Source organism: Pelecanus crispus, chromosome 12 (assembly GCF_030463565.1).
Source record: "Pelecanus crispus isolate bPelCri1 chromosome 12, bPelCri1.pri, whole genome shotgun sequence".
Lineage (NCBI taxonomy): Eukaryota > Metazoa > Chordata > Aves > Pelecaniformes > Pelecanidae > Pelecanus > Pelecanus crispus.
Window position 1 is genome coordinate 209,994 of NC_134654.1, and position 23,767 is coordinate 233,760.

Here is a 23,767-nt window from a genome sequence, read left to right on the forward strand (position 1 = left end):
CAGGATCATGTGCACAACATCCTCTGTTATAAACACAACAATGAAAGTCTCTGCATTGACTTCGGAGCATGACCAAACAGACCCAAAGACCCACTTGTGACTACTTCTTAGGCAGACTGGCTGGCCAGCAACGTGCTGTAAGTGGTGGAACATTCACGATACCAGCTTTAAGACCATGAGACTGTCCACTATCTGGCCTTAGGAGGCAAAACTTAGGAAGCATTTCTTTGCAGAGAGAGTGGTCAAACACTGGAACAGGCTCCCTAGAGAGGTGGTTGATGCCCCATGCCTGTCAGTGTTTAAGAGGCATTTGGACAACATGCTTTTATTTTTGGTCAGCACTGAAGTGGTCAGGCAGTTGGACCACATGATCTTTTCAGGTCCCTTCCAACTGAAAATATTCTATTCTATTCTCTTCTATAAAACTTCTACAGCCAACTATGAAAAGGCTTGCCCTCTGAACAAATCTTCTCTGCCTTTGAGGACAAAGAAGAAGACAGTATAGCACTTTCCACTCCCCCCCCCCCCCGGTGTTTCTTCAGTCATTGAAGAGAATTGCTACAGGATCTTTCTGGTCTCCTCATAATGCAGTCTTTTTTCAGCTGTATGTGTTAGTTACCTAGGAAACAGCTGTAGGATGAAATTTGATTAGCACTGTTGTCAGCTTCATTGTCACACTTATAGATGGGGCCAATCTCTTCTTTACAAATTAAAGGAATGTTTCATACTCCTATCTCTTACAGCACTTATGAGATATCTACATCAGAGGAGATGAGCAAAGCTTTGCAAAAAACACACTGAAGCCCACTTACTCACACTTTAGCTTACAGGGTTCTGCAATCAGATCCTGGAACACTGACTTCTCAGGTGAAGAAAGAGGAGGCAAGAAGAAAAATATCAAACTTCTGATTTGTTGCTGTCTCTAAGAGGTATTCTACTGGCCATTGTGCTTCACTTCCAAACACAAGGACAAGAAAGTGAGTGCCGGTAGTCAGCACGGATTTACAGAGGGAAAATCATGGTTAAGCAATTTGATAGCCTTCTATGATGAGATGACTGGCTTGGTGGATGAAGGGAGACCACTGGATGTTGTTTCTCTCACCTTTAGTAGGGCTTTCAACACCGTCTCTCATACCATCCTCATAGAGAAACTGAGGGGCTACATCAGTGGACAGTGAGATGGACTGAAAACTGGCTGAACCACCAGGTTTAAAGGGTTGTGATCAGCAGCACAAAGTCCATCTGGAAGCCAGTGACTAGTGGTGTATCTCAAGGGGTCACTACCAGGTCAGTCCTGTTTAGCATCTTTATTAATGACCTAGATGATGGGACAGAGTGCACTCTCAGCAAGGTTGCAGACAATACAAAACTGGGGGGAGTAGCTGAAACACCAGATGGTTGTGCTGCCATTCAGAAGGATCTCAATAGGCTAGAGAAATGGGTCAAAAGGAATCTCATTAAGTTCAACCAACTGAAATGCAAAATCCTGCATCTGGGGAGGAATAACGCCACTTGACAGTACAGGCTGGGGACCAGCCATCTGCAAAGCAGCTTTGCAGAAAAGGACCTGACGATCTTGGTGGACAACAAGTTGACCTGGACCCAGCAATGTGCCCTTGCAGCAGAGTGCCAACTGCATCCTAGACTGCATTAGGGAGAGTGTCTGTAGGGCAAAGGAGGTGATCATTCCCTTCTACTCAGCACTGGTGAGATGACATCTGCACTGCTGTGTCCAGTTCTGGACCCCCTAGTATAAGACACGGACTCACTGGAGCAAGACCAGCAAAGGGACACAAAGACCATTAAGGGACAGGAGCACCTGACATGAGAAGAGGCTGAGAGAGACGGGGCTGTTTGGCCTTGAACACAGAAGGCTTGGGGTATGTGGGGGAAATCTTACCAATGTGTATACCTGACGTGAGGAAGTAAAGAAGATGGAGCCAGAGTCCTCTTCACGATAGTCAGTGAAAGGACAAGAGGCAATGGCCACAAAGTGAAATACAGGGAATTCCATTTAAATATAGGAAAGAACTTTTTTACTGTGAAGGTGGTCAAACACTGGAATGGGTTGCCCAGACAAGTTATGGAGTCTCCATCCTTGGAGATATTCAAAACCTGACTGGACACAGCCCTAAGTAATCTGCTCTAAATGACCCTACTTTGAGCAGAGGAGCTGGGCTATAAAATCTCCAGTGGTCCCTTCCAACCTCAGTCATTCTCTGAATTAGAAGACATTGGAACACAATATTTAGGTTCTTCATGGCCTTCGAAACATAGCAGTTCTTTAAAAATTAGTACCTGATGGCCACTGTAACCCCCAAACCAGGTATTTGGTAGGATGCTCTCTTTGAATTTCTAGCAGTATTATGAAAACTCCAGTTTTACAGCACTCAGCTGGCTTTTTTGAAAAGGCACTAAAAAGAGAGTAGCAAAACTGAAACCTGATGGTTTTCCATTTAGAATTTAAAACATCTTCGATGTGATTGCTTCTGCTACCATCTCAGTTTCCTAGCAGTGACTTTTTACTTAAGACAGGAAACAGATAACGTATACAAGTAAACCTGAGAGGAAGACTTTAACACCTAAAACACTGTCAAGTTGAGTTTATTTGTTTAGTCCGCTAGCAATGAACCAATATTGACCTAGGAACAACAAATCAGTTTCCTCTGAAATACAAACTGTAGTGATACCTAGACCAGTAGAGATGCTTTCTGCTTTATCTGTTAAATGTGCTCCTATTCATGAGTTTTCCTACTCATTTCACGACGCTTGCTGCTTTACCTTATATGCATTGCTCTCCAGAATATTAATTTCTTTTTAAGATACAGAATATTAAAAGCTACAAATTAGTTGCCGTTTATTAAAATGTGCCAAAATGGCAAAATTGCCACGATTTACTGCGAAGTCTCAACCTCTGCCTGAACATAACTACACTCATGTAGTGAGAAGCAACAGAGACCAGCAAAAGTTCTTTATGAGAACTATGGCATGGTCCAACTATGCCAGTCTTTCAACAATTACAAACTAAAAGTGCCAGGCTGTCTTTAGATAACACCTTTTATTCCTATACCTCAGAGGACTTAAATAGAGAAATTAAATATTGCAACATCTCAGTGAAGGGGAATTACTTCAGCTGAAGTCATGGGGGTCAGTTCTTTGGGAAAGGCAAATGTGCTTTTCCCTTCTACAGACAGTGATGAAATTCCAGACAAGATGTGAATCCTCCTCTCTTTGTAACACCTCCTCCTCCCTCTCATGGCGGGAGGAAGAGGCTTTGAAACCCTTCTGAAGACCGGCAACACCAGAAGTTTGTAATTTAAAACTTTAGCTGACTGCAGTGTTGCAGCCTTAAAATTCTGCTCACCTCATGAGGATTAGCTGTTCCAAGAAAAACTGGGAGGCCTTCCTCCCTCCACAGCAGACACTAGTTTTAGGAGTTAATGAGAGAGGACTGTACTAAATAATAATACCAAAGTTCACTGACAGCTTTCTGGATTTAAACATCTTCCTCTGCTTCTTCCAGCATGCCAGAAGAAAATAAATGCATCACATAATGCTATAGATGACTCAAGTTTACTTTTTTTTTTTTTTTGGCATTCTGAGTTCACACCCCATTTGTGGTTCCGCTCCATCTGACGTATACTCATAGGCAGTCTGCCAGACCCTAAGAGAGCAGACTGTAATTTTCACCTCACCGAGAACACTGATTAAACAGCATCTGGCCAGGTTATTCTAAAAGCACTGAATTTAGTCCAAAACGCATTTCGAACACTCTCTACTCTTCTACATTAGGATTGAGAGCTAATTCTACAGCAGATTCTACCAATATCATTCCTTATAGCCACTAGAAATTTATTTAACCTCTGTAGCTATGTTTCTTCCCATTTAAAAACAAGGCAATTATTCTTGCCTTTCTAGCAGGGAAGGATTTTAAAGAATTAGTCATTTAATACTTGTATAAAACAAAACAATACAACCACAAAAAACAAAACACCAGGAAACAAAACCAACAGCAGCAACACACACCCATAAACTCTGAACTTCCACCAAATGCAATTGTTTTCTAGAAGTCTCTGAAATTTAAAGCTCCTTCTAATTAAAAGTGTTCTTTCCAAAAGCCTGTCCAGAAGACTTACTTTTTTCTGAAGGCCATCATATGAAAAAGTGTCAGTTTTTTAACACCTAAGCCCACAACAGAACCAGTACCACAGAAACGTTAGTTTTGTGTCATGAAAAAGGATTATTCAGGGCCATGAGGCACCACCTGACACTGAACTACAGTATTTATCTTCAAGAAAATACTGAAACAGGAAACCCAGGACTCCTCACCACATGCTCACAAACCTCTTTGGTTATCTATACAGTGCAACACACTAGACAAAATACTTCCTCGGATTACTTGTGTGCTGTTCCTTTGAAATCTTGTTCTAAAGATAATGCTTTCAGAAAGCAGAGAGGGTGGTTTGCTTTTTCCCTGATGCATCAAATACCAGGTTGCAAGATAGTTCCTTGCTTCACACACACACAAATGTCATCGATAACTGGACACTAGGATTCTAGGCACTGTTTTAATCACAGTTTCTATTCTGCTGTTAAAGTAGCCCTCTACCATAAAATTGGGCTTCTTTCAAAACTGCATTCTCACTTCAGCTGAGAAAAAGAAAGCAAGCATGGTATCAAGTTGCAGTATTAGAGATTACAGAAATGCTGACGCACAGATCAGTCTATGGAAGCATGCAAGTTATTCTTTTCTTTCAGACATACCAATGTGCGCAGTTCAACTGTCTTCAGAACACTGCTACACTGCCAAAAGTTCAGACTGCAGTAATGTTAGAACACACACTGAACATCTTGTTTTGAAAATCTGCACCCAGAAGTACCGTTTTAACATAAAAAGAATGAGGAGATCTTAAAAAAAAAAGGCAAAGGCAAAAGGGGAGCCAGGTGGTTTTTTGCTGATTTGCAGTACAAGTCAGGGATTTCAATGGGTAGATCTTCAGCATTGTGCTGCCCAAAGAAACAAACTTGCCTGAATTCAAAGCAGGCCCACAGCGGGGGACGCAGGGGCCCACAGCGGGGGACGCAGGGGCTGTGTGTCACGCGTGAGGCACGTGTAAGGGGATCAACACATGCCTTTATTTCAAGAGATTCGCTGATCATATCCTTTGGAAGACAATGAGATTTTGGGTCGATATAGGTTCAGCTTTATTGTTTAGGTTAAACACCAGAGCCTTAAATAACTGGGGGACCTTCTCTGTCACGATGACAATATAAAGACTGTTCAGCAGCTAAAGCTCTGTAGGAGACAGAAATGGACAGCACAACCTACTAGAGAAAATGACACAAATTTAATTAGGCACTGAAAAGAAACTGATTACAGAGAAATTATGTGTTTTACTATTTACTGGAAGGGCTTTAATGAGGTAAAATAATAACACGGTTTTGCTGGACCGAACCTCTCCGATGACATTATCAACATTTTACAGATTTCTCCAGCTGTCTTGATTCATACCGTCATTATACCAATTTATGCTAATTGTATCATTATGTAAATTACAGTAACAAAAAAGGTACTCAAATCCCATACAGAGTCAGAAACCACTGGGTTGTAATCGCTTACATTGTAACAGCTAGCGATGCAGTCAGGAAGGGTCAGGGTGGGATAAGATTAAAGACTTCCTGTTCATTTGTTTTGTCTTGTATTTTAATTAACCTACAAACGCACCAGCTACAGGGTCTGCTAGGCTTCTCAAATCTGGCACAAGGAGATGCAGGAATAGGAGAACATGCTGAAATCTCATTCCTTAAGAAGGTCAGCTCCTCTGCAGGCACCCAAACTGATCAGCAGCGGGCAGGCGGTAGCGGCTGGTTCCAACTGCTGTCCCAATGGCCAAGTTTACAAAAGCAACCAGGTCTCCAAACACACTGAGAGCTTTCAAAAACCCAGACTTCGTTTTAATGCTCTCCTGTGAGCAAAACACTTGAAAACCTCAATCTAGACACAGCTGCTGAGCCACCATACCCAGCTCTGGCTCGTATCACTGAGCAGAGTAAATTCTTCATGCTATTTGGCCTAATATCACTGCATTGGTTTCCTGCAGGCTACAAGTCAGGATGCAAATTCCTAGTATCTTTTCTCCCAGATGCTTCCTCATCCCAGGCAGCATGTCAGGATGTAAAAGTCACAATCAGTTGTTCTGCTTCTAAGGTGCAATGACTTCCCTCTAAAAGGGTAAATAATCCTGCCTCTGCAGACAGGAGCATCTTTTCCAGAGCTAGTCTGAGACTGTGGAATTAGCTCAAAATCACAAAACTTCACACCTCCCATTCCCCCTGTAAAACACTCTGCATGTCAGAGAACAGAGTTCAATGTACAGTAGCATGGCAATAAAAGAAATAAAAGTACAAAAACCCCCAAAAGAACAAGAAACAAAGTTCTGCTAAATCACAAAACTATCTTGCACATAAAACTCCACTGAGGACAGAAAGAAAAAAATGCATGGCATATGATGGATTTAAGCTACAACACTTTACCACGCTCATAAAGGCAGTCAGATACAAAGGAAGAAAATGGTGTAAACCCACTTTGGGACAGACTAGTGAAACAGATAAAGAATGAACCGCTGGCTAGGATGTAAGGTTTGGACCACATTTTTCCTTCAGTGTATGCCGCTTCTACGGTACCTAAGTGTGGCGGGTTGGCCCTGGCTGGACACCAGATGCCCACCAAAGCCGCTCTATCACTCCCCCTCCTCAGCTGGACAGGGGAGAGAAAATATAACAAAAGGCTCGTGGGTCGAGATAAGGACAGGGAGAGATCACTCAGCAATTACTGTCATGGGCAAAGCAGACTCGACTTGCAGAAATTAGTTTATTACCAATCAAGTCAGAGTAGGATAATGAGAAATAAAAACAAATCTTAAAACACCTTCCCCGCACCCGTCCTTTCTTCCCGGGCTCAACTTCACTCCTGAATTCGTTACCTCCTCCCCAGAAATATGCAGATATTTGTTAGCTCTCAAATCTTTATTGCTTCTTCAATAGCAGAAAGTTTCAAAACCACACACTGAATGCAAGGGGGAGCAATTCTGCTACCCCTTCCACAGGCACAACTTCTCCCAAACCTTTGGCTTATGCATTCATGTAACTGCATCAACTGAAGTGATTACGGGGAAGCGGCACTGCCATTCTGCACTAAGCAATAGCCTCCCAGATAGCTCCAGACAGCTCAGCTGAGTAGTATAAGCACAGGGCTGGGTAATTCAGCATTCTGGAACAGCAATAGCTGAAATATGGAAAGGGGAAGGAGTACTTTCATTAAAACAACAAGAATAATTTTTAAACTGTTCAATTTCCCATTTCCTCTCCCGGGAAATTTCTTGACATTTTAATACAAGGTATGTTCAGTAGTTGTAATCCAGGCTCTGACAAATGCCTTTCGTAACTTTCCACAGGTTAGTAGTCTGATACCAGCAACAGAGGTATCGGAGATGTCAAGAACAAAATCAATGCTACTATATTCCAACTGCAACAAGTCGAATGAAAAGAATATATGTCTGCAATTCTCTTTGGGAAGAGAGAAAGCGGGAGAGGGAGGCTGAAGCCCTGGAGAAAGAGTAAACCCTCTCAACCCCATCTGAAAGCTGAAAACAGAAAATTGTATGTCTGGATGAAAGTCTGAGACAAAATAGCATCCTGGAGACACATCCTGTAATCTGGGGCTAACTCGGCCAACCTGGAATACATGGTAACCTTAATTAAAACAGGTGGCCAAATGTAAGTACTCTGAATAATTTGGTTTGGCTGAGATCACAGTAGGTGTTCAACTATCATGTGGAGACATCGACCACACTATTAAACAACTATGTCAACAGTATGAAATTTAGAAGTTCCATCTTTTGGGAGATCATCAATTGATACCATTTAAAACATAAGTCTGCATTATAAAAAATAGCAGGTACTATTAAGGATTTTTTGTCAGGACAGCCACTGGACTATATATCAGCTCACTGAGAACTACCCTAAGTAGTTAAACAGCTCTTAGCAATATGTGGTACCAAGACAAATCAAAGTGAAGGAGGTGAGTAAAAACAGTAACTGACACTTAGCTATTGCTGATCAGATGCTGAACTATAAGGAAGACAGCTCACAGTCTTAAATTAAATGCAACCACATTACAGAAATCATACCGCTTTTCAGTTTAGCAGTCAATATCCAAGAACAGCGTCTACCATCTCGAGCCAACTGATTTAATGACCAGGGAAGAGATCTACCAAGTATTTCTGGAGACAGAAACATACACTGCTACTGCAGATACCAATGAGCCAGCGTCTCTGGCATGGATTGTTTTGGACTTGAATTCCCGCTGGGATTGGTACATATAATAAATGGTTCACGTGTTCATCAGTGACTTACAGAGACATCAAGCAAGCTGTGTCTATAGCCTTGCCTGAAATAACCCATCGCACAAACAGTCTCTTCATGTGGAGTTTATCAGATCACAAGATCAGCCATCAGCATGAGAAGAGAGCCAGGTGAAAGGAACAGCTCAGGCAATGAATCAACACCCCAAATCAGCCATGAAAAGCATCAGTTCAATCCCTGACAAAAAAATAAGTACCCTGAATCTAGGAGAAAAGAATTCGCATGACCATTCCCAGACTTCTGAGAACATGAGGTACCGTTCAAACCTGTACTAAGAATCAAGCCAGGTCCTCTTTTTTTTTTTTTTTTTTTTTTAACAGACCATTTAAAACATCCTTAATATTTTGCCATGTTAATTAGGGAGGAATTTAGAGTAAAAACAAGAGAACTTGCTTTAGGTACAAAGCATAAGGTAGTGACAGTCCCCAAAGAAAACTGTTATTTCCATTATCGCACTCCCATGAGAAATTATGCCGCTTCTTGCCATCTGCTGTGCTACTACTAGCCGTTTATAATGACAAATCCATCATGAGAAACATGTTCACATGAAGGCTGTAACATATGCTTTCTATTAACAAATGATAAAGAATATTGTAATACACTGCAGATGCAAACTGCACTGTTTAGAGGAAAATAATGGCACGCATCACTGAACCCAATCCTGTTCTAGAAGCCACAACATGAGATAGCGCCTGTGTTAACTTCTACACTGTTTCCTCATTGAATGAATCTTACAGGAACACGTTACCAGATCTTGTACATGACTCCATGGAGCACTGGAGTAGAAGCAACACACGGGGTTTAGCCAAGGATCTAGACTCCAAGCGCTCCTCCTCCTGGTTCTCAGACCAGGCCGGATGAGCTGGGCAAAGCATGATTTCCAAAGGGGAAGGGGTTGGCACAGAGTGACACCATGTGCTTATGAACAAAGCTGCAGGAACAGCAGACAGACGTTTCACTGTGAACTCAACGAGGGCAACCAACCATTGTTCCCAGAGAGAGTGCGATGAAGGAAAACACCCTCATTAACTCCACCCGTTCCTATAAGCCAATCTGCTCTCTTTAGCAAGCAATGCAAAGCACAGAAAGATCAACAGCACAGGGACACGTGAATACACTTTGATAAGTGGGGCGCCAGCAGCCAAGGAACACTAGCAATGCCAGGCATGGCACTACTTGTCACTCCTACAGCACTCGGAAACTTTCACAGCAACACCTCTTACACCTCTTTAAGCAGAGATGGGAGAAGGAAGCCCAGAGCACAAAGCACTGAAGGCTTCTACGCTCCAAACTGAGCCATGTTGTACTGCCTTGTATTAGCTATCATGTATACCAGCAGCTTCACCCTCCAATGCTCCACCTCTGCCACTCCAGCCAATGCTATAAGGCACCATCTAATGTATTACATAATGTTACAGGCACTTTCTTGGTACATGTTCATAATCCACATTAAAAATAAATACATTTGAAACAAAACTCAAAAGAATCCTGGTCCGTCCACACCCATCTCCCTTCCCAACACACCACCAGACCTGTGCTGGTTTTCATTTCTATTTTATTATTATCTCCAGCTGTTGAACAGCCTTGGTACAAAGAAAAATGAGAACTTCAACTCACGTTGTTTTTCCTGTAGAAAGGCAGATGAGCAAAATGCAGACTCTTCACCTGCAAAAGGAAAAAAAACACAATATGAAGCAGGATCGCTTTACATGGACGTCAAGCTCTTTACTTTTTCTACTGTATTGCAGTAAGTATTTTGCAATTGACCACTATACTTATTTCTAAAACCCCCATTGGCTTCAGTGGGAATAGCTCAGCATATGACACGCTTGAAAACTGCTCCAATCTGTTCATCAAAATGGTTAGTCTAAAAGCCAGATTTTACTCTTCGTTTCAAGAAAAGCACCATAATCAATTAAACTGTAGCTAGGAATCTATTTGATTACCTGTAGCATTAGCCACTGAATTTCTAAATAACTAATAATTAGCATAACTTATCTAGCAACACAAAACACATTCTTATTCGAAATATTTAATTAACAGTGTTTTTAAGAACATCTCTATCCTTCCATTCCCTCCCACAGTCCACCTGTCTAAGGAAAGTTGCAAGTACAAAGGGATTTTCTCAGATCTAAATACAAAAACCTAAAATATAGAGACACAAGGATAAGGGAATAGAAAGGCCTTTCATTTAGTTTGTGCCTATAGATAAAGGCCTCCTACAGCATTCAGGCAACTTCTACCATGGAGGATAAACACCTTTGCCACCATTTCACCACTACAGAAATTGAAGCCCAATGGTACCAGCCCACAGCTACCATCAGAGCTGGGACGGGAACGCAGGTCTCTTAATCCCTTCTAGATTCATTCTTCAGAAGTCTAGGCAAAATTCACTCTTTTTCCTGGGGCCTACATACCATTTGAGTATACTCAAACAAGCGATAGAGATGACACTCTTCTGCTGAGACACAGTCTGAATAAACAACAGAGGCAACGTTATGTTCTATGTATTTGGAAACAAAAACCAGACTGGTCAAATGACAAGCACCAGGGAAGATGGTGGCATTCCATGATACGTGAAGAAAACAGTGCATGTGTTGTAATTGCCTGCCCACTGATTTTCTTGTGTTCAGTGAAAACTTCTGCCCAGTGCCTTAAGAAGACTATAGAACTTGCATGCACTGTTCCTAATCCCACGAATTAAAAATGCTGTTACACTAAACCCCACTAGGGTTACTATATACTGAATAATAACAATAATTTTTAATTCCTCTGATAGATGCCACAGTACAGAATAAGAGCTCTGCCACAATTCTCTTTTTCTTCAGATGCCCCAGCTATCACAGTTGACAACTTGGCTTTTAAAGGGAGTAAAAAGAAAAGAAAAAAATGACAAGCTCTTCAATATACAGCATAGAAATCTGCTCTTCTCCATTCTTTGTGCAGAAACTGCAAGCAAAGAGACCACCTCGGTACCTGACTTTTGAGGAATTAAAGTGATTTGAAGTAACCACTGTCCACACTTTACATACAATCTCTTTCATTTTCAGTTCCGCACCAGGGCAATTCACAGGCTGGTGTTCTGCCAAAGAGCTTGGCTCACAACTGTTATCTGCTTTCAGCTTATTAGGGAAGAAGTATTATCTGCAATAGCTCATGGGGAGAGCAATTGTTGAGGCAAAGCAGTCATCAGTCATTGCCTTGCGAAGAACCTATGAAGCTCTCATGATGTGAGAGCTAAAAGCAAAAACCAGGCCTCCACGTCAAGCCTTCTGAAGTGCTTGTATGCATAATTCCATGAATTACAACATGACTGGAAAACAACGGGATTCATGAAGAAAACTCCTTCCCATGACAGCTTTAAATGGTTGTGCAAATAGAAATTCTCCATCTCAAAAGAACAGCTCTTGAAGGAAAGTGAAGCCACTTTCACTACAGAATTGAAATTCATTTTAATTTGGTAGGTTTCAAAACCAGACAATTACTTTTTTTAAAGCTTTACTAACAAATTTCAACTTTGAATGTAAGTTTTTAACATCTAGATTTAGGTCTTTCGGCATGTGCTACTTGCCTGTCCCCCATTTTTCACTGTTTAAAAGAGAAAAATAAGAAGAGGTCAGGGAAAAAAAATAAAAACATGAAGGCAAAACACAAACACCAGAAAGGAAACACTTGTTTTCAGATGCTAAGCAGTATATAAAAGTCAGTAAGTTCTAGATCTGCCCCATGTTTCAATGCACATTTTCTAGTTCTTTTTCTGTAAAAAGCTCCCATCACATTTGTGCCATTGCCTTGTGCAGGATACGGTGAATGACAATCGCTTCGCAGGCACAGCACATACCGTTAAAGAGCAAGTGAGCAAGGAAATGTGATAGAGGGGACACAGATATTTCTCAGGGTTTTTTAAATTGCAGTGGTTTTGGCTGGGACAGAGTTAAATAGTAGCTTGTATGGGGCTATGTTTTAGATTTGTGATGAAAACAGTGTTGGTAACACAGGGGTGTTTTAGTTATTGAGCAGTGCTTACAGAGTGCCAAGGCCTTTTCTGCTCCTCACACCACCCCACCAGTGAGCAGGCTGGGGGTGCACAAGAAGTTGGGAGGGCGTGGAGCCGGGACAGCTGACCCCAACTGGCCAAAGGGATATTCCATACCATATGATGTCACGCTCAGCAATGAAAGCTGGGGAGACGGAGGAGGAAGGTGGGAACCTTCAGCATTTTAGCATTTGTCTTCTCAAGTCACCATTATGTGTGACGAAGCCTTGCTTTCCTGGAAATGGCTAAACATCTGCCTGTGGGTGGGAAGTAGTGAATGAATTCTTTATTTTGCTTTGCTTGCACATGTAGCTTTAGCTTTACCTGTTAAACTGTCTTTATTGCAACCCATACGTTTTCTCACTTTTACCCTTCCGATTCTCTTCCTCATCCCACTGCAGGGGAAGTGAGCAAGCGGCTGTGTGGGGCTGAGCTGCTGGCCAGAGTTAAACCACAGCCATCACCAAATGTGATAGAGGGGACACAAATATTCCTCAAGTTTTTTTTAAATCTAGGCTTAGATTTTTGTTTCTTCAAAAGCTCTTCATCTGTCTTTCAGACTCAGTACCTTGCCTCGAACTCATGTATGATCTCCAAGATGAATGCTGAAGAGTTCAGATAGTCATACCCATCTGCCCCTCGAAAACTAGTAACTGCCAGGGTCAGTGAGACTCCAGACAAAACCTTGCTGTTTAATGCTTTCATGGGGAGTAAGAAAAGTTATTTATCACAAGTTTTTCAAATTTGACCCAGCGTGTGAACATTAAGTACACTGTCATTTTCTGCCGTTTTTCTCGGCATGTTTGCAAGCTGCTCCACAAAGTACTGAAAAATGTATGGAATCCCATACTACCACTGAAACAATCTGCAAAAAAATATTAAGTACCCCCCATAGTCTGTTTTTTCTTTCTTTCCTACAAACTTGCATTATTTCTGAAGTACAAGCATTGCCTTCATTTATTCTCTGTTGATGTTAATGGTAACAGCCAAAAATAAAGCACTGTGCCAGTTTGTAAGTCACAGACTTTCACCTGTCTTGACAAAAGGGCAACAGAGTGGATAAACACTAGTACCCCAATAATATTGCCTGCAATATTTTCATGACATTTTTCAGATAGGTGTTTCATAGCTGTTTCTTTTTCTTCCTCCTTTTACATATCTTGATCTTGCACTGAACTTTCACAAGGATTCCATGAAGATGTGAGAATACTATCGCCCTGTTTCATACACTTCAATGAACACAGACCATCTCAGCAGAGTACTACCACAAGAGGGGTTGTTCATATGTAGTAAACTACTTGCCACAAATTCCTTTCCAGCTTAAAGATAAGGCCTCAAAAGCCCAGCAGAAACCAGCAAGCAGAGTGGAGTGGGAAGTGTGAAAAGTGACTAATAAAACAAACAGGTGATGCACAATCATTAGCCAGCTGGGAGCTAGAGTTATAGCAGAACAGTTCTGAGAATGCTGTTATCCTCACATTCAAAGCTAAAAAGCAAGGAGCTACAGTGCAAACTACTGCCAGGAGATACGGGAGCTGGCTGAATATTCCCTACCCTGCTTCAGTAATGAAGGTGAGAGTGAAAGCTCTTTTGAGCTTCCATCCAGCCCTACATTTCTGAGTCTGTGCTGAGTCTTTCCTTTGACATCCTATTTGGCAGTAATCTCCCATCCTTTCTATTCCCTCAGTCTTCCAGAGAATTAATCACCTCCGCGTTGCTGCAGTATTGTATGTGTATGCAAGAAAGAGGTCCTGTTACCGAGAGAATTCAGTTACCTGCTGAGCAGATGAATGCAAATTGCACATTCAGCTGCATATCATCTCCTCTCACTTCACAGCCCCTGACCAGCGAGGATCTGAGTAATTTATAAACTTAATTTTAAAACATTTACAACATAAAAATAATCAGGAGAACAAGCTTGCCTCCATGGTTAAGAGATGAAGTTGGAATAATTTAACTTCTGGGCTGATTGGATTCGTTTAAAAGTTCTAAAAGCTCACATTGCTCCTAAAATTCTTGCTTACCGCCTCACCGTCTCAACCTTCCAGCAAAATAGGCATAAGTATGTAACTAGCTGTGCACAAAGCAGTGTATTCCTGGGAAATGCAGAGAGGGAAAAATGGTCAGAAGTGACAATATCTTTACTCAGGAGAAGCTAGATCCTTGGTATTAGGGATATAAGTACAGAACTTCAAGTTTATGACGCTAAGCATAAACACACGAAGTCAGCATTTCCAGGTAATCCCCAGACTCAGAATCTTCTCAAAGAGGCTGCAGAGTGCTTGTTGCAGTAACTCAGCAAGGGACATGCTGCCTTCACAGCTGATCACCCGCTCTGCCCAGGGCTTCCTTCTTAAGCACCAAATATTCTGAAAATTTGCCCTCCAATTTTTTTTAATATTAAACTCTTGGCGGGGGGTGGGGTGGTGGGTGGAATCTTTCTTTGAGCTGTTGTGAAGACCTGTCCTGAGAGCTTATGGGCCCAATTCAGCAATCCAATATAGTAAACATGACTGTTGCCTTTGGAACAGGGCAGGTATTTTCTTAAAATTTCGAAAGTGCCTGAAATTACTGGGTGCAAAATATACCCAATTTTTCACAATCGGTTATTTTGCAGCGCACACGGTATTTTAAGCACACGTGTTCATTTTATTGATAATATAAAATAAGCAAAGGCAGCCATGAATTTCTGGATTTCTAATGAAATTCAGAGATCCCAAAAACATCTTAAACTATACTTAGATTGTGAGCTTTAATAGCTTTGAACTTTCAGACACCACAGCTAGACATCTTGTAAAGTCTAGCCCCTAAAAACTTGTTGACACAAAGTATTTTCCGGCACGTAATTAAATTTTGATGTTACCCACTTTCACAAACATTCACAAAAGGTGGTTCCTAAGAAGGTAGATGCAGAGAAGTAGGTTCATTAATGTCTTTCAGCCAGAGGTTCCTAGACTTAGGTTCTCTTCTCATTTCCTCCTCCTCGTGAGTGAAATGTTCTGCAGCTTCAGGATACACGCCAGCACTGATTACAATCCAAGTCTAAAGGGCCCCTAAATCACACTTGTGTTTCGCTTCACACAGTCATCCCTCAAGAGGTTCAAGGACCTAGCCTGAAATGGAGACCTGGCATATTTTAAATTGCCCTTCTGAAGACATTTACTCTGATAGGATGGGAAAAACTTGGGGGGAAAAAAAGCTTGATGGGAAAATGTCATGCCTGATTAACCACTTGAGGGCATTCTATTTCATCTGTGTAACTACGGTCCTTGAAAACTAGACTACTAAAGGGCTGAGCTGTTAGTCCTACATTTAGAGACAAATTAATGAAGACAGTTTAGTTTATGAGGAATCTCACCAAATTCAAAGGACTTGATCAAAATAATCATGCTAGTGAAATTAAGGCTGTAGGAACTTTATGCTCTAAAGGAGTGTTAACTATGCTTGTCAGAGGGGTCCAGATATCACACAGTAGTTTCCATGGAATCTGCAAAAAATCGCCACTTCTCTGGCCTGGAATTGAAAGATGATCTGCAATTACGCTGGTTGCATGCTACCAGCTATTGCAATCCTACAAAAATAAATTAGCGAGCAGTTTTTTGGGCAGTGTTGAAACCAGAATAGAATCTACCTTACTCTCCCACAAAGGATTGGTAACACCAGTAGAAATAAACACATCTATTCACCAGAGAAAGTAGCTGCAGGTAAAAACAAGATTCACAAAGTTACCTTTAGTGTCATGTTCTGGTACATAGTCATTACACATACATGTATCTTTGCAGATCTGTGCTCCTGAGATGTCGGAGGGCATTTTGTTCAACTTGCGTCTCTTGTTTTGCTCTCCTCTCCGATTACACTGCTAATGGCATCAGCATCAGGGGACAGCACAGCAGAACAGAGTTGTGTGCCTCAGCACCAGTGAGATATTAGGGGGATCCTTCTGTCTTCCCCACACATCCAGTTTTCCAACATTAGCTACTGGAGTGCCAGTAGGCTTTATGGTATGCGTGACTTTCTCTGTTCTAATAATCTGAACTCATTTAAGAACATAACCATACCACTGGACCAAACAATGTTCATATTCCACTTTAGAATGTGGCTTTCACCCCAGCAAGAATACCATGAAATTTAACTCAGAATAGGAAAAAAAAAATCTGTTTTGTGAATTTTTTTTTTTTTTTTAACGCCATGGCAAATGTAACACTGGTATGAGCACAACTATGTCAAACTTGGGAAAGTAGGGGGAGAGGAAAGGAGGTAATATACCTACAGATGGTATGATGCTCTGGATGGGAATGGCAGCCAGGGAAACTCTAGGCCCAATAAAACTGATGCAAGAACACATGCTGACTTCAGCATATAGACTGGATCGTAATACAGAATGAAAAAGGAAAAGGGAATCTGTGGAGGGACTGCAAGGAAAGCAATACTCTCTGCAGCAGGACTCAGCTCTCAGCTAAAAGGTATCTTAGCAGCTAGTCTAAGCTTCCTCCATTTTGCATGCATTTGCTGAGCTGTATTCTAGAACATACAGCATCACAAAATTAAATGACGGCAGTTGCAGAACTAGCAGCATAAACTGCTACCATGGATGATTTGCAGAAATGCAATTCACCGCTTCTCTCTAAGGCCTGCTGCTAGAAGTGAATCTGTTCTTTATACGAGCCATCTGATGTGTCTTGGAACGCTGTTGGCTATTCTAGTGCCCATCCTTCCCTTCCACTGTTCACTCTGCTAAGCCAAAATTTCTTTTTGCCATTCTTCACATTATTAGGCAGTGGCAGATGCTATTGCAACAAATTTCATAGCAGTGTAAACACTACAGTCAGCTATGTACAAACACCCTTTAATTAATTACATGACTCTAGGAGGACGTGACAAGGAGGGGGAGATCACATGCTACTGGGGGGAAGGAAGAGAGCAGTTTGTTTACACAGAACATTCACTGTGGACAAAATTAGGCAAGGCAGCCTTCGGGGCGGGGGGGGGGGGGGGGGGGGGGGGGAGAGAGACACACTAGTGCAGGGTAAAAATCACTATACTGAAAGCAGAGTCATGAGGGTATAGAGATTTTTCTGTTATATTCAGCGTTTTAACCATTGCATAAGTGTTGGAGAACCTTTGAGATGCATGGCAGATGTAGCAAAGGAGACTGAATCAATGAGCCAGTGAAAAATGAGACCAGATGAAGAGCTCGCTGAAAACATCTTAGAGTGCACCCTGTCTTGCACAGAAATACTAGTTTCCTGTAGTTTAATGGATCCAGCTCAACATAGCTCAATTTCAGATACTACAGGTTAGTATCCACATCACAACTGACAAGTATCTTAACAAAAAGTCTGAACCATTCAATGCAAAAAATTAACCATTCCCATTTAAGTGGAAAATGCTAATTCACAGCCAAGTTGGCATACCTGCAATATTTTCTCTTTATTCTCTTGACCTAATCATCAAATCTTTTTTTTTTAAACATTAGAAATGCAAAATTCAACAAAACAATTAAGAACCATATATAGGTAGGCTGAAAAGAAATTAGTTGATTCCATCTCTACAGGTTTTATACACAGGAAAGTGAAAAGGAAATACATATATTTCACATTATTATGTAAGGAAATTATACAAATATACAAATTATACAAAGGAAAGAAAACAAGACAGAAAAAATAATACACCTCAATCTTGCCTGAAAAAAACTGACCTTAAAAATCAAATTAACAGCTGCTTCCCTGCCATACTTTGCAGTTAACTCAGGGCTGATTGCTAGTACCTTGGCGGTTTTCCTTGCCAAAGGTGTATTTAACCATTGCACAGCGAGCTGCAGGCTCTACTTTACTCCTAACCAAGCACCGTACGTACAGATTTAAACACTGTACAAGCTTTATTATTGTCTTAAACCGAGATGAATTTCATTTTACAAGAAACAATAGATGGTTTCCAGACTACATAGTCTTTCTTCTGCAAAAACATCAATCTGGAGAATGATGTAGCTAAACTCTCCTCTTACACTTAGGATTGGTATCTACTTAGCAACAACCCAGTTGAAAGATTGATGAAGGCCAATCTCCTGAAGTTGATGAATTACTTCTCTCTCATGTTAATGTTTCTCCATAATACATGACTGGTTAGACTCTTAATTTGATGGAAAGATAAAGCAATACTGTTCCACAGCCAAATTAAGAACTGCTTATGCCCTATTAAGTAATAAAATACTAATTACTTATTTACTTTCCTATTTCTACCTTCCACTATGGGGTGAGATTAGGGTAACTTTTTGTAGCAGCTGTCAAGTGTATCCGACCATTCTCTCTGGTGTTGTCTTAGATCATAGAATAGATGACCTTGTGCTGCATAGATTACCCTATATTAATCTATAATATGACAGATTAACCTATATTAATCTATAATATAATCTATAATATTATTATAGATTAATATATAGAGAGTACCCTGTGCTGCATCACGTTAGTCTAAGCAGAGATTCAAGAGGTCTGGGACAAGGACAAAGGCATTTTCATAAGCACTTAATGCTCCTGGACGCCCAATACGATTTATGAGAGCTCAGTGTGCTTTGAAAAGCTGGCCTTTGTGAACAGTCCACTCAAAACTAAACCAAATCAAACTTTCTCAAAGTACAAGAATCACCATCATTGAGTTAAGTCTTTATAGCAGCCTTATGCACAGAAGACAACAGAAAAGATTAATTCCAAGTAGTGCAACAAAACCCAATGTGAATCCTAGGGCTTTAGAATTGCAACAGAAGCACCAAACACAGGGGTGCCCAAGGAACTACTGTGGAAGGAGCCAGTGACTGACCATCCCTTCCATGCATTAAGTCTCTGCTAAAAGCTACTAGGACAGATTCTGCTCTCCATTTTACTGCTCTAAGTCCAGTTTCTTCAGCAGGGTAACTCTTTAATGGTAGTCTTTGCAAAGAATTAAAAAGTACTTGCATCAAAAGACACTGCAATTGAGAGATGACTGCTGTATATTTTCTGGAAACATAAATATGCTTTAGTAATGCTTGTTTCAAATTAGTGTGAAATACGATAGTATAATTCGATGATGCTCTTAGTCATATCGTTTAGTTTTAGGTAGTCCTGCGAGGAGCAGGGAGTTGGACTTGATGATCCTTACGGGTCGCTTCCAACTTGAGATATTCTATGATTCTATGAACTAGTTTACTCCACAGATGTATATTAAACTTAATCTTAACCAAAAACATTATTCTAGTATTCCAGTTCTGTTCAGTGCCTTGTGGACATTATGACAGTAGAACAGAGATAGCAGGTGAGGGAATCAACAGGAAATTGCCCATCATCTCTTAGAAATGTGCTGCTTCATATATAAAACTGGGTTTTTTTTCCCCTTACGCTAGATGCAAAAACATTAGATTTAAAAGATATGGTAACAGAGGGTAAAAAAAATCATCACTCGGTGTGTGTTTACTGTACTTAAGATCTCAGGAAATATTTTTTTAAAGGGCAGTTTCAAAGAATAGCTGGAGTGGTGGGGAGTCATAGTGCATGCCATGAATTCAACAGAATTTTATGGTCTACCATTCATAAGCCACAGACTTTGGAGAACAATTCTTAGTGAGTTTTAAGGTGAGAAGCACAGAATTTGTCTTTTTAAAAAAATCAGTAAGAATTGCACAGCTCAATCTCAGGTGGTGCAGAAAGGGCAGGAATTGCAGGTTTCCATACACAGACCTAACACAACCTGCCCAACAGTAGCACCTCCCAGCTCCAAACCACTATCTTGTAATGGGCTGGATGTGGAGAATAAAAGTTTAATCTAAATCAGCAATTCAAATGAGTCCCAGAAAGAGAGTGATATTACTGTCAGCACTATTTTCCAGATAGACAATCAATGCATTAAAAGATTAAAAGATCTGAGTAACCTGGTCTTGCGCAATGGGACCAAGAAAGGCCTTTCACTCACCTGATATGAAAATTTCCAGTTGTGAAAGCTGATCATGTCCATCTATTTTGCTGGTTACCAGTAAAGCAATCCATCAGTCTGTATGTGTGGCATATGAAGCACAGGAAAAGTGAATTTCACATGCATTTTACAGTCAGTTATGTTTTAAACAACTAAAAATTAAATTGCATTTTGTCAATTGCCTACCTGAGAATTCATCCTCATTTGAAGCACTGTAATTAAATTAGCTGGATTTGCAGAGTAAAATAGTAGCATATTGCCAACAAATTGACTAATGGTTCTTAAAATTTAATTAGAGTGTATTAAATCAATAGTCATCATTTGTAGCAAGCTGTATTGCAGAAATTACATTGTTATTTGTTTGTTTGCTTGCTTGTTTACTTTATATTCTACAAAAATACTACTAATGCCAGCCTTTTTTTTTTTTTTCTTTGGTTAAAGATCATATTGCAGAAATAAGGTTGCCCAGGGCACGCAGCAGATTTTAGAATGTCTTCTTGACTTCAAGCATGAGAAGCATATTGACAATTCCAGTCTTACCAATTTAAGGACGCTGTGATTGGACAACGAAGGATGACTGCCTTAAAAGCCTGTTGTACAAATTAAGTTTCAAAACAAAGAAACAGTCCAGGTTCATTGGGGTTTTGCCTGTTTCCCTTTTTTTCTTTTTAATGTGCATTTCTGGGTTTTTTTTAATGTTTACATTTTGGAAAATGCAAACGTATTAAAACCAAAACGATCCACAGAAATGTGACTTTTTTTCCCCACAAAGACTTCAAAAGAGACAAACTCACTGCAAAACAGGCAACAGACAAGTGTTTATGGAACCCTTCTAAAAGCAGCCCAAGTTCAAGCCCCTGCTACAGATCTGTAGAACTGGAATTTAAACTGTTTTACAGAAAAGTTAAGTAACTGTATTGGGTTTACGTAGCAAGGTCTTGGTAGCGGGAGGCTACGGGGGCCTTCTGTAAGAGGACAAAAAGGAGCGACCCCCATGTCCAACAGAGCCAGCTCCAAGACGGACCCACTGCTGCCCAAAGCTGAGCCCATCAGCAATGCTGCAGCACCTCTGTGATGACATATCATCAAGAAGGGGTAAAAAGCAAGGTGCAACATCTGTGAGAGAGAGAAGTGAGAAAATGTGAGAGAAACAACCATGCAGGTACCAAAGTCAGTGAAGAAGGAGAAGGAAGTGCTCCAGGCACTGGAGCAGAGATTCCCCTGCAGCCCATGGAGGAGACCATGACGACACAGGCTGTCCCCCTATGGCCTGTGGAGAAAATATGCACCCTTCAGCCTGTGGAGGACCCCACACCAGAGCAGGTGGATGTGCGTTGAAGGAAGCTGCAACCTGTGGAGAGCCCATGCCAGAGCAGGCTCCTGGCAGGACCTGTGGCCCACAGGGGATTCACGCTGGAGCAGTCCTTTCCTGAACAACTGCACCTCACGGAAAGGACCCATGCTGGAGCAGTTCTTGAGGAACTGAAGCCTGCGGGAAGGACCCACACTGGAAAAGTTTATGAAGGACTGTATCCCACGGGAGGGACTCCAGGCTGGTGCAGGGAAAGAGCATGAGGAGGAAGGAGGGCCAGAGACAAAGTGTTAAGAACTGACCACAACCCCTGCTCCCTATCCCCTTGCATCGCATGGGGAGGGGAGAGGAGGTAGAAGAGGCGGGAATGAAGTCGAGCCTGGAAAGAAGGGAAGAGTGCAGGGAAGGTGTTTTTAGTTTTGCTTTATTTCTCACTAGCCTACTCTGTTAAAATTAATTGGCAATAAATCAAATTAATTTCGCCAAGTCGAGTCTGTTTTGCCTGTTGTGGGGACTGGTAAGTTACCTCCCTGCCCTTATCTCAACCTACGAGCTTTTCATTGTATTTTCTCCCCCTGGTCTGCTGAGAAGGGGGAGTGATAGTGTGGCTCAGTGGGACAAAAAAAAAAAAAAAAAAAAAGGTCTTTTAAGATATAAATGTACTTTCCATAGCAAAAGGTGGAACGATAAATCAAGAAAGAACTGTGAAATTTGTAAATATCCCATATGAATTTATAATGGTTATGTCAGAATCCAAGATCTGAAACCAAATCCCCTTCAACCAGCTGAGGGCAATGAAGGCCTTTATATCACCCTTTGGAACAGTTTCAGCCTGTCACAATGGACCAACTGGCTGCATAGCTTCCTTTCATATGGTATGCTACTTCACTTCAGTCTTGGAAGCTCTTGTCTGAATACTCTGAATAATAGCCTGGTTGATTTCTCTCTTCAGTGGGCCAGACGACCACTTCATACACTCATCAACAAAACATTGTGTGACTACAGTCTTCTAATTCTCCATGGTCTTTTCATGATGTAGCAGTCATCCTAGACACCAAGATCTTCCGAATTCTGTACATGCAAAAAAAGTGACCGAGATGAAAAAGGTCCTCCAAATCATTCAAAAGATACAACCTACTTGAAAGGAGATTGCTATCCTCTTAGGTATACCCTTGGACTAGAATCATCAATAATATGACCACCTTATCATAAGGAGATGCATAGTTCACAATGAATTCATACTCCCAAATTCCAGCCTCCAGAACCAGTTCCACCTGTTCTTCTGTGCTACCACGACACCTTGGTCTTAAATAGCACTGCATATCCCAATGAATCCACGCAAGTTTACACAAACATATCCTCATAGTTGGGGGTGAAGAAAACATATCCTCATAGTTGGGCGTGAAGTAAGGTTAAAAAAATCCCACATTTTCAAACATGATCTATAGTAGGCAACTCAATAAAGTATATGTCTCAATATGTTTGAGTATGAGCTGCATGGAAGACCAGAGTGTCAGAAGAGATGAAAGAAAAGAATGAAGTCTTGACTACCGAACTCCTGCCTAGTACACAAATCTACTCTGCACCAAGTGTAAGTACACTGATTTCACTTAAGTTGGACCAACCTTAAACCAGAGGAGCTTCAGGCACCTGAACAAGAATGAAACAAACCAAATGAAAGGTAATATGCGATTAAAACCACTGCACTTAAGCAGAAACTGCTTAGAAACATACACATACAAAATCACTTGTCAGAAGAGGTAAGTATTAGTCATTCTAATTTTCATCAGCTTTTCAGTTAGACTATTTTAAAAGGCAACAGAGCACTCACTACATTACATTCTTGCTAGCGTAAAAAATACATTTTATTGAGGTATGCCAAGCATTGACTCTACAATTAGAAAACAGGGGTCTAATTTATTAAGTGTAGCTGCTATTCTGTCGTGATCTATTTTCCTTTTACTGCAATTAATTACAATAATGCCTGTCAGGATCACAAGTCTTTCACCAATAAGGAGCCAAATTTTATGTTTTACCTTATGTGCAATAATATA

General features: G+C 41.0%; 1 protein-coding gene across 1 annotated transcript in view; it reads right to left on the minus strand.

Moving 5' to 3' along the window:
• The window catches only part of PITPNM3 (PITPNM family member 3), a 122,246-nt gene that overhangs the window by 50,058 nt on the left and 48,421 nt on the right, over positions 1-23,767 (minus strand). The window contains exon 4 of the mRNA XM_075720092.1: positions 10,042-10,089. Coding sequence (XP_075576207.1) covers positions 10,042-10,089 — 48 coding nt within the window. The remainder of the gene's footprint in view (positions 1-10,041; positions 10,090-23,767) is intronic.